General features: G+C 42.8%; 1 protein-coding gene across 6 annotated transcripts in view; it reads right to left on the bottom strand.

The window, feature by feature from the left end:
* The window catches only part of MTRR (5-methyltetrahydrofolate-homocysteine methyltransferase reductase), a 1,305,783-nt gene that overhangs the window by 1,148,609 nt on the left and 144,648 nt on the right, over window positions 1-12,526 (bottom strand). For all 6 annotated transcript variants that reach the window (XM_077269440.1, XM_077269443.1, XM_077269446.1 and 3 more), the window contains exons 3-4: window positions 10,150-10,303; window positions 8,110-8,227 (exon numbers count right to left, since the gene is read on the bottom strand). In XM_077269440.1, the coding sequence (XP_077125555.1) occupies window positions 8,110-8,227; window positions 10,150-10,303 (272 nt within the window). The remainder of the gene's footprint in view (window positions 1-8,109; window positions 8,228-10,149; window positions 10,304-12,526) is intronic.

Below are 12,526 nucleotides of genomic sequence, written 5' to 3'. Positions count from 1 at the left end.
ACATTGTGCTCCGTACTGTAGCACACATAAGGCCCAAAATTGATTCAGTGACTTTGGACTCAGGGAGTTTCCAAGGGAGGAATTCCTGAATTGCTGTCTGTATTTTATTAATACTTTGCATTTATTTTTTATTTAACTTTTCTGTCTGGTGCAGTCCCCATTAGGAAATGTCCTCCACTATTGTTAATGCCATCCAGTGTACATCTTGCCACATGTATGCAGTCCTTGATCAGCCGGTCGAGGGTGCATACTGCTGTGCGAGATGTGAGCACATTGTGCATTTGGAAGCCCAGATTCTGAATCTAAATGTGCAGCCGGCAACACTGAGATCCATAGACAATACGGAAAAGAGTCTTCTGCTCACTGAGCAGACGCTCAATGGGATAGATGAGGGGGGGATGGTAGGATAGAGCTACAGGACAGTGGAGCAGCAAGCTGGGTGACAGCTAGAAGGCGGGGTAGAGAGAAGAGTGCCAGGGAGGCTAGTCCTGGTCTGGCACACCCCAATAAAGTTTGCCAAGTTGGCAGATGAGAGGGGTGCCAGTACAGGGGTAGCACTGCTGCAGCCAGGCATGTCCTCTGAAAGCCGGAGGAGTGACTACTCCAGTAAGGAGGGAAATAAGAGAACAGTGCAGGCCAGACAGGTGCTGGTAGTGGGGGGACTCAATTATTAGGGGAACAGATAGGGCAATCTGTCACAAAGACAGGGATCGTCGAACGGTGTGCTGCCTACCTGGCACTCGAGTCCGACACATCGCTGATCGGGTTGACAGATTACTGGGAGGGGCTGGTGAGGACCCAGCGGTTATGGTGCACATTGGCACAAATGACAAAGTTAGAGGTAGGTGGAAGGTCCTTAAAGATGATTTCAGGGAATTAGGCTGCAAGCTTAAAGCAAGGACCTCCAACATGGTATTTTCTGAAATACTGCCTGTACCACGTGCCACGCTAGAGAGGCAACGGGAGATTAGGGAGGTTAATAAGTGGCTCAAGAATTGGTGTAGATAGGAGGGGTTTGGGTTCCTGCAGAACTGGTTCTACGCTAGGGACGGGCTGCACCTCAATGGGGAAGGTGCAGCTGTGCTGGGGGAGAAAATGGCTAGAAGGTTGGAAGAGTGTTTAAACTAGGGAATGGGGGGAGGGTATTCATTTTATAGGAGCGGAAGATGGAGATGCAGATAGAGACCTGGGCACAAATAAGGAAGTTGGGGGTGGCTGTGGCATGGGGGTGGGGTTAGAACAATTAATAATTTAAGAAAGAATAGAGGTGCAGAGAGATACATAAAGTGCATGTATACTAATGACAGAAGCCTCCCCAACAAAATGGACGATTTAGAATTAATGTTGTTGGAGCATAATTATGACATGGTGGGGATATCTGAAACATGGCTGGATGAGAGCCATGACTGGGCTGTTAACTTACAGGGTTATAGTCTGTTCAGAAATGACCGAACGGATAAGCGAGGGGGAGGTGTGTGTCTGTGTAAAATCATCCTTAAAACCCATCCTGCGTGATAATATAGGTGAATCTAATGAAAATGTAGAGTCCCTGTGGGTGGAGATAAGGGGAGGGGGGGAAAAATAATAAATTATTGATAGGGGTTAGTTATAAGTCTCCAAAAATAATGGAAGCTACAGAGAATATCCTTGTAAAGCAAATAGATGAAGCTGCGACTCAAGAAGTCATTATTATGGGGGACTTCAACTACCCTGAAATAGATTGGGGAACAGAAACCTGCAGTTCCAGCAAAGGTAATCGGTTTTTGACAACTATGAGAAACAATTACCTTTCACAACTGGTTCAGGACCCAACAAGAAGGGGGGCACTGCTAGACCTAGACCTAATATTAACCAACAGGCCAGACAGCATAGCAAATATAAGGGTTGGGGGTCACTTGGAGAATAGTGATCACAAAATAATAAGTTTTCATGTATCCTTTAATAAGATGTGTAGTAGAGGGGTTACAAGGACACTAAACTTCAGGAGGGCAAATTTCCAACGGATGAGAGATAATCTTGGTGCAATTAACTGGGACAATATCCTGAGACATAAAAATACACAAAGAAAATGGGAGACGTTTATTAGCATCCTTGATAGGACCTGTGCACAGTATATACCGTATGGGAATAAACTTACTAGGAGGAAACCAATATGGCTAAATAGAGCTGTAAGGGGCGCAATAAGGGACAAAAAGAAAGCATTTAGAGAATTAAAGCAAGTAGGTAGTGATGAGGCATTAAATATAGAAAATTAAATAAATTCTGAAAAAAAGCAAATCAAGGCAGCAAAAATTGAGACAGAGAGACTCATTGCCAGAGAGAGTAAAAATAATCCCAAAATATTCTTCAACTATGTTAATAGTAAGAAACTAAAAAATGATAGTGTTGGCCCCCTTAAAAAATAGTCTGGGTGAAATGGTGGATGAGGATGAGGAAAAGGCCAATATGCTAAATGACTTTTTTTCATCAGTATTTACACAAGAAAATCCCATGGCAGACAATATGATCAGTGATAACAAAAATTCCCCATTAAATGTCACCTGCTTAACCCAGCAGGAAATACAGCGGAGTCTAAAAATCACTAAAATTGTCAAATCTCCGGGCCCAGATGGGATACACCCCCGAGTACTGCAGGAACTAAGTACAGTCATTGATAGACCATTATTTTTAATCTTTAAAGACTCCATAATAACAGGGTCTGTACCATAGGACTGGCATATAGCAAATGTGGTGCCAATATTCAAAAGGGGACAGTTGTGTGAGAAGGTATTTGGTGTATTTATCCAAGACTGTTGCTTGGTTTTGGCTGTGTGCAAATTCTCTTCTTCTACTTTTTTTTTTTTTCTTCCCCTCCATCAATTCCTGATGTATTTCTCTGTGTGTGCATTTTTTTTTTATTGGTATTTTCCAATCCCTGCTCGTATTACCTTGTTAGTCTGGTTGGTGTATAGCCATAACCTACTACTCCTCTCTTCCCTGGATGGAAGGTGGGGGGGACAGACTGAGGGCGGAATCAGGAGCTTAGCAGGATACGTGACCCCAGTGTCTTCACAGTTAGAAATAATTCAGGGAAAATGGATAGCTAGGGCACCCTAAGCGTTAGGGACAGGGCAGGAGCCCATAGCCCCAGAATACCCGACAATTGAGTCATGATACACCTAGGGACACGTCATTTTTGCCACCTCATGGTACCCACACACAGATTCATTTTTCAGCTATACCCCTACACTACGTATTTTGCAGGAGTGGAAATGGGTCCCAAGACATGGTCTGTCGAAGCCCCAATAGAAATTTCAATTAAATATTCTTCCTTATACACTCGCTATTGTCATTCAGTGACAAAAATATTCAACAAGACTCTTTTACGAAACCCCCACCCAAAGGAGGAACTTAGATCACATTTAAAAAATTACTTTGACCTTAATATGACTCCGTTCTATCAAAAACAACCTATGGGAAGCTCACAAGACGGTCTTTAGCGGACACAGTATAGCTATTTGCACTAAGCTCAACCACTACTTTTCTCAACTCTATTCACTCCCCAGTCCCCTCCCCTCTAATCCCCTAATCAGAGATCATCTGATTAGCTCATTTTTGGAGTCCTGTCCGTTATCATAAAATGCTCCAATCAATGAGGAAGAAATTAAAGATATAATACATCATCTTCCAAACATGAAATCTCCGGTTCCTGATGGCAAACCTCATTTAATTACAAAACTTTTCAAGATTAGCTCCTTCCCAACTTAAAAGCCTTTTAACTACTTCTTAAGGGGTTCTACAATCATTGACTCCATATTATACTCATTCATAACCTTAATCCCTAAACCGGGAAAAGATGCATTAGATTGTAGGAACTATAGACTTATAGTCCTTCTTAATTCGGACGTTAAGATATTTATTAAACTACCTGCAGTCAGAACGAGTAATTGCTCACCCTCCTTGGTCCATAACAATCAAGTAGGTTTTGTTCCATTTTGACAAGGTGGTGACAACATCAGAAAGGAAATTGATCTTATAGATATGATAAAAAAAATCTGGAGAACCTACCCTTCTTGTAAGCTTAGATGTGGAAAGTGATTGATCGCCTTAGTTGGCCATTCATGTTTAAGGTAATTAATTTTCCCAAGGGGCCACATGAGACACCGTAACTGTTGTGGAGAGCCGAACCAATAGGCCAAAATTAATTCTGCTCAATATTAATATCGATATATTATAATTATCATATTATTGATAATTTTATTATTAAATGTATCTACTATATAATTGTCTAAGGGTCACTCCCGTCTGTCTGTCCTTCTGTCTGTCTGTCTGTCACGGATATTCATTGGTCGCGGCCTCTGTCTGTCATGGAAATCCAAGTCGCTGATTGGTCGCGGCAAAACGGCCACGACCAATCAGCGACGGGCACAGTCCGGCGGCAAAATGGCCGCTCCTTCCTCCCCGCAGTCCGTACCCGCTCCATACTCCCCGCAGTAAGCGCTCACACAGGGTTAATGGGAGCGGTAACGGACGACGTTATGCAGCGGTGTAATGCACTCCGTTACCGCTGCTATTAACCCTGTGTGACCAACTTTTTACTATTGATGCTGCCTATGCGGCATCAATAGTAAAAAGATCTAATGTTAAAAATAATTAAAAAAATTAAAAAATCATTATATACTCACCGTCCGTCGGCCCCTCGGATCTAGAACGGCCTTTCCCGCTCCTCGCGACGCTCCGGTGACCGCTCCATGCATTGCGGTCTCGCGAGATGATGACGTAGCGGTCACAGCGGGCTGTGCATTACACTACGTGGGCTGTGCAATATACTACGTGGCTGTGCAATATACTACGTGGCTGTGCAATATACTATGTGGGCTGTGCAATATACTACGTGGGCTGTGCAATATACTACGTGGGCTGTGCAATATACTACGTGGGCTGTGCTATATACTGTGTGGGCTGTACAATATACTATGTGGGCTGTGCAATATACTACGTGGGCTGTGTAATATACTACGTGGGCTGTGCAGTGTACTACGTGGGCTGTGCAGTGTACTACGTGGGCTATGCAATGTACTGCGTGGGCTGTGCTATATACTACATGAGCAGTGCAATATACTACGTGGCATGTGTTATACACTACGTGGCCTGTGTTATACACTACGTGGCCGGTGCTATACACTACGTGGCCGGTGCTATACACTACGTGGGCTGTGTTATACACTATGTGGGCTGTGTTATATGCTGCGTGCATGGGCTGTTATATACTACGTGAGCTGTTATATGCTATGTGGGCTGTTATAAACTATGTGGCTGTGTTATATATTATGTGGGCTGTTATACACTCCGTGGGCTGTGCTATATACTACTTGGCTGTGCTATATACTCCGTGGGCTGTGTTATATACTACGTGGCTGTGCTATATACGCCGTGGGCTGTGCTATATACTACGTGGCTGTGCTATATACTACATGGCTGTGCTATATACTACGTGGGCTGTTATATACTACATGGCCGGCCGCGAACAATAAGCGACAGGCGCAGTCCGGCTGCGAATTGGCGCGGGATTTGAACCACGCTTCGCTAATTGGTCGCGGCCGGCCGAATCCTGTGTATTCAATGTATTATTCTAAAATCTTCATAAATAAACTACATACATATTCTAGAATACCTGATGTGTTAGAATTGGGCTACCATCTAGTCACTTAATATTGAGCAAAATTAAGTATGCTGACATCTCCCTATATATCGTTTGAACCCGAGTACAGCCCCTTCTGTATATTTTATGAGCCCCCAACAGCCCCTTATAATTGGCATGAGCCCCACACATCCTCCCCATATGCATCATGAGCCCCACAGCCTCACTATATATATTGCGTGAGCTTCACACAGCCTCCCCATATACTGCATGAGGCCCACACAGCCTCCCCATATACTGCATGAGGCCCACACAGCCTCCCCGTATACTGCATGAGGCCCACACAGCCTCCCCATATACTGCATGAGGCCCACACAGCCTCCCCATATACTGCATGAGGCCCACACAGCCTCCCCATATACTGCATGAGGCCCACACAGCCTCTCCATATACTGCATGAGGCCCACTCACAGATCAGGTCTTCCAGCTCGGAATATAATGGTTGCCGACCAGACCCAACCTTGCGATTTTAAGCGTTTCCTCTGTTCACTTGTTGACTGAGGTTACCGTAATCTGCTCACCATTTTTGGACCAATCGGACACTCAACATTTTCTCTTTGCAGAATTCAGTAAGATTTTTGCCCAAGATTCTTCCATGATTCCTTTCTTGTACTGGACAGAATTCTTTTAGTGCTCATGTCTAGGGGTAAAAATATACCGTATCACCATTGTTTACGGTATTTCTTTTACAGTACGGTACTTTACGGTAGACCGTTCAGCAGAAAAGCAGACAACAAATCAAAGTAACACACTACGGTGCGGTACTGTAATTGCCTGACTCCCACACAGGGCCACAAAACATAAGGGCTCGAAAATGGCTCCCACACACTTTCTGGACACTGTACCGCTACCGTAACAATCACCCACAGCAGTTCCTTTACCGTAGCAGCCCCATCATCATTTTGCAGCCCCAAATATTCCCAACATCCCATTGCAGCCCTCACCATCCCTTTACAGTCCCCAATACAACACCCCCATCATTCCATTACAGACCCCATCATTCTACAGTACAGTATTGTAGCCTCCCATCATCCCACTGCAGCCTCACATCATCCCGGTATCCCACTGCAGCCTCCCATTATCACAGTATCCCACTGCAGCCTCCCATGTGTGTACCGTACACACAAACACACCCTTACACAGACACACACACCCATACACAGACACACACACACCCACCCTTAGGTTCACATTGCGTTAGGCAATCCGTTTAGCGCTAGCGGATTGCGCTAACGCAATGTTTATTTAGGGGCCGCGTTAGGGGTCGCGTTAACGTCCCCGCTCTCGCAGATCTCCGATCTGCGAGAGCGGGGAACGGACCTCGGGCGCGCCGTGGACGCTGCAAGCAGCATCCGAGACGCGCCACAGAAGAACGGCACATCGCTAGCGCGAGCCGAAAAAGGCACGCGCTAGCGATGCGCTGCAGGCAAAATTGACATTGCTGTCAATGGGTGCGCTAATGGACCCGTTGCACGGCGTTAATTGCGACATTTTCGCCGTGCAACGCTGTCCGTTAGCGTGCACACATTACCGCAATGTGAACCTAGCCTTATACAGACACACACACATACATACACAGACACACACACACCCATACACAGACACACACACACTTTCACTTTCTTACTGGTTTCCTCCGTGGTGCTGCTTTCAGTGCTTTGGTGGTGCAGGAGCCCTGGGCCAATCAGAGTGCAGGAGCCCTGGGCCAATCACAGCCCAGGAACAATCAGAGGCTATGGATGACATCAGCTGGCCCATGGTTCCTGTGCTGTGATTGGCGCAGGGCTCATGGGCAGAGATCGGCACACACCTCCGAGGCTGTGATTAACTCCTGCGAACAGCGAGGCTGCAATGGCGGACACCGAACGGCACCGGACAGCGGGACACAACTGCATGCCCCATGCACAGAACAAGGTATGCCTTATTTTTTTGGGGGGGGTCCTTATATTAGGGGGGGGCCTTATATTAGAAGGCACAGTGCTCCCCCTAGCATGCCTTACTTTCGGGGGGCGACCTAATTTCGGGGAAACAGGGTACATCACTCACCTCTGCTGTATCTCTACACATCAGCTGCAGAGATTATTGAGAAGGGTGTTTTCTTTTCTCTCTTATGTTGCATATGATTTCACATGATAGGGAAAAAGTATACACCACTTGGAACAAATCTCTGGTAACACCGAGTTGAACTATAACATATAACATTTGCAACTCCATTGGTAGTATATTTTCAAGCCCTGTGCTCAAATCACCAACAAACATGCAAAAAAATATATATATTTTGAAGCAAATTATCCCTGCCCATGTTATCGGAAAAAGGCAGGTTTGAGGTATTGCATGGGGGCAGAATTTTGAATACATATATATTATATAGCTGTATTTCATAATTTTAAAGTAAAAACAATTCTTGCAATGCCAAGTTTTGCTCTTACCCTACACAATCATCAGCATATCCAGTGTCAAAAAAATGCTTGGCACCCAATTGTTGAAGTCTTTGGTCAATCATTTTTCCACCATTGCAAAAGTAGGTGTATTCAGAGTCACCAAGGGCTGAAATTAAATCCCAAAATTCAACGTAAGATAAAAATAATGCATTTGAATGTTGATATAAATTTAATAATGTTATGCAGCTTAGTATTGTTTTGAATGTTGAATTAGAAAAAATATCAAACTTGTGATGACAATAGGTATTACACATAAGGAAATTTAAAGAGGTTAACCAAAATAGAAAAATGCTGAAGACAGGCAGTTTTAAATGTAAAATCAGAAAATAGCATAGTGTCTCCCTTTTAGCACCTCCTATATAGCATCCTTAACCCCAAAAAAATATCAGAAATTTGAGAAAAATGTAAAAAAATTAGCAATTTTCAAACTCTGAATGATTATCTCTTTAATCCAGATAGTCATACCACAGAAAAACATTAATGAATAACATTTCCCTCATGTCTGCTTTAAATCAGCACCATTTGTAAAATGTTCTTTTATTTTGTTAGCAATTTATGAGGTTTAAAAATGTAGCAGTAATTTTTCATTTTTTGAAGGAAATTTACAAAATGTATTTTTTTTAAGGACCTATCCATGTTTGAAGTGCCTTTAGGGGTCCTATATATTGGGAAACCCCCAAAAGTTATACCATTTTAAAAACAGCACCCCTGACATATTGAAAACTGCAGTCAGGTAGTTTATTAACAGGGGATTTTCAAGAATTAATGCAAAGTGGCATGATAGGAATGAAAATGTGTATTTTTACCACCTAAATGCCGCTAACTTCTGAACAGGTTACAACAGCCGTCAGACTCTAAGGCCGCTATTTGGCCGTGAATTGCCATGGCTACCATCAGGACCACACAATCATGATCCTAAGGCACCAATTGGGATAAGGAGGAAGCCCCCACACTCTCTTAACCATTTATATGATGTAGTCACTATTGACAGCAGCATCTAAGGGGTTAAACAGATATGGACAGTGCAAACACTAATCATGGCTGATGCAGCAAGTTGCCAGCTATAGTGTACAGCTGACAGCTGCTGGATTGTCATCTGTATGGGGATGCTATTCTCTTATATCTCAGGTCAGTTAAAAGACGTATTGGTGGTCATTAACGGGTTAATGCTTTTGATTTCATTGGCTGCACAACGCATACGTTGCGTACAGCCCAAGACCGATGCAGCCAGTGATTGGGTTGAAGATGTCAAGTTGGGTATATGTGCTGCATCAGGTACCCTGCAAGAGCTTTTTTTTTTTTTTTCCTTTCTTACACCAGAAAGGCTACTCCAGTGCACGTGCACCTCTTAATAAATCCGGAGCCGTTGCTCTGTGTCAAGACTGGTAAAGCACGAGCTTGCGCTATGTCAAACTTGATGAATCGGCCCCATTGTGTTTTGGGAGAATTAAAAACAGTAATATTACATTAAATTGCTTAGCTATGACTTTGTAATTCTTAGTGTATTGTCCACACAAAGATTTTGACATTCATTTTCAAGTGGATTCTGATGCAAAATATAAATAAAAATCCTCTACAATTGTAAAATAAGCTTCATACTAACTTCAATAGGAATACACACCTGTAGTGCGTTTGGTGTCGGATATCATCAGAATGCCGTTCAATTACCATGGACGCTGGTAATGGAGGAGACTGAGAAATTACTTTCTCTGTCTCCTCCGTACCTGTGCTGCAATTCTCTCATGTGAGAGAGAACACACGCTCATGGGACCCCAGCCTTATTTTTCTGCATGCTGCAATAAAACAATGTGAATTCTTGAGATCTTTCTAACTGAAAAATTCTAAAACATTTAGAAAATGAATTAAATAATAAAAAACAACATGCACTAAAATCCATGTGAAAATCCACACCAAAAACAAGTGTTTTTTATATGAATTGTGTAGCCTGAAAAATTCCCATAAAAAAACTATGTGAACATAACCTTAAACTGAAATAGTTCTACAATAAATATCTAAAATGACACTTACCCAACAATCCATATCGAAGATGTGCAAAATAGTCATCTGGTAGCTCATGGTTTCGAATTTTCTTCATAAATTTTAAGGCAGCATCTGGAGGATCTCCATTTCCAGTAGTAGAAATTACAATAACCACAGGATCCTTTTCATTTTCCAAATTAAACTAGAAACAGTAAAAGGAATCATTTCAAACTTCTTTTATTCTTACTTTTTAACATAGAAGATTTCCCATGGTAAACCTTCAATTTTCTCCAGTAAATTCAACGTAGCATACGGTGACAAGGAATCTCTGACAATGGTGTCGGCAGAATACCATCCTGGTAGAGGAAGATTCAAGAACTGGAATATGCAACTATCTGGATGCTATTTTAGTGACATTGTTGTCACAGATTCCTTTTCTACTTTTTACATGTGTTCCAATCTCATAGCATATTTAAACATATTAATTTCAATAACTACAGTAGGAAATTAAAACAGGATTTTTGGCACTCACCGTAAAATCTCTCTCATGGCCTTTGTTGCAGGACAAAGAAAACCATGGGAAGTCTACTGCCATTTGGGAGGCTGACCCTTCATATATATCATAAGAAAAAAGTTGTCTACTCGCCAACAGGCTACACCTAGCCTATAAACAGCAAAATGCAGTAAGAGAAACAAAACAGAGAGTACACAAACAAGGAAGGGAGTTGTGTCCACCAATGAAGGCTACGAGAAACTGATTTTATATTGAGTACTTAAAGTCCTCTTTTCTAGCACGCTTTATTGGGGGACACAGGAAATCTTGGGATGCCTAAAGCAGTATTTGAGGTGGGAAAACTAATGATATTTTAGAAGGAGGAATAGTAATCCCTCAGATTATCATCACCCAAGCCATTCACTAAGTAACAGCCCTGGAAGCATACAATCTAGGAGACTTCTACCTTTCAGGAATAATGAGCCATGCCCAGTTAGCAGCGCCCTGACATTACCCCATCTTCTGCAATGGCAGAATGAGACCAGCTAGCAATGGAAACCCTAGAGGCAGTCAGAACCCTGAAAGGACATACTGGTATGACCAAGACATCTGAACAAAGCTGTGAGAGACAAATAGACCTCCACACCTCTGACCATGTCACACACTCTGAGCAGATTGTTCTCCTTGCTTTAACATTTTGTATCTCATCTCCGAGAGTTTCTTAAAGTGGAAGTTGGAGAACAAATTACGGTGAAAGGAGAGTATCGTACGCAAGGCCACTCTGTCCCGGTGAAGTAGAGAAATACATGAGAACCATCATTCGGAGCCTGGTCAGATGGAAAAGATTGCCAAAAGCAAAAAAATCCGCCTGTCAGAAATTTGGAATGGAAAGATGCCTTTGATTGGCAGTGATGGGAGTCTAGGATCAGATTAAGGTCTCACAATATGTTGGCCCCAGTTCACCTTTGCACGACAAAGTTCTCACCTGAGGCTTTAAAGCCAGGTACCTCTGAAAAAAAAAAAACTAAGGCAAAGACCTAGTCCCTAGGAGCCAATCCTGGCCCAAGCCCAGAATGAAAAAATAAATAAATAAAAGGAGCTCAGTTGTTAAATTTGGCCCTTTGGCCTTCTGAATGCAATGAAATATAACAGAAGCAGAAAACCCAGTACCAAGTTGGTCTATGAGACTGAGAACCAATTGGGTACCAAATAGTCACATATAGAAAACCACTTGAAAACAATTTCAAAATAGGAGGAAATAGAGTAAATTGGTTAAAACACTTAAATTTATTAATTTACAAAGTGGCCAAAATTTAAAAACGTATGCAAAAAGACTGACAATTATAACAGTAATAAGGTCATCTCCAACTGGGTGATGTTCACACTATGAGGAAACAGGGTAGAGCTAATGGTCATTAGGAGTATATAAAGAGCTGTCAGTATAGCAAAGTCAAAGCACTATGCACTATTTAGGTAATGGTAACCAGTATTGATTGACCGTATAAAGCGCAACATAACAGCATGAAACAATTAACATCTTACTCTATAGTAGGAGAGGGCACAGTGCACAAAGTCGGGCAATTCCAACCCCAACGTGCATTTCGTGTGGATATTATCCTTGCTTTCTCAAGGGGAGGTATGGAAGAGTGGTGCACAGATAGAACCTTAAGTAGCTATGCTGACTGATTACATGGGGGCCCATGTGACATCCATCACTCAATGGCACTGATCGTGTGGCGCAGGAGCGTGAAAAAGTCAGAGGCTCCCGCACATGCACGGCGGACACTAAAGATGCTGAGCAGCCCAACGCGAGCGTCAGGGAGAGAGGTGCCAACTGCGGCTCCATAGGGGATCTAAAGAGATTTAATATGGTATGATCTAAAAAAGAACGGAGGCACTAATTTGAAGAATGATTTCTAGCATAAAGGTTTC

The sequence above is a fragment of the Ranitomeya variabilis genome, chromosome 6, assembly GCF_051348905.1.
Source record: "Ranitomeya variabilis isolate aRanVar5 chromosome 6, aRanVar5.hap1, whole genome shotgun sequence".
Lineage (NCBI taxonomy): Eukaryota > Metazoa > Chordata > Amphibia > Anura > Dendrobatidae > Ranitomeya > Ranitomeya variabilis.
This window is presented reverse-complemented; position numbering and strand designations above follow the sequence as displayed.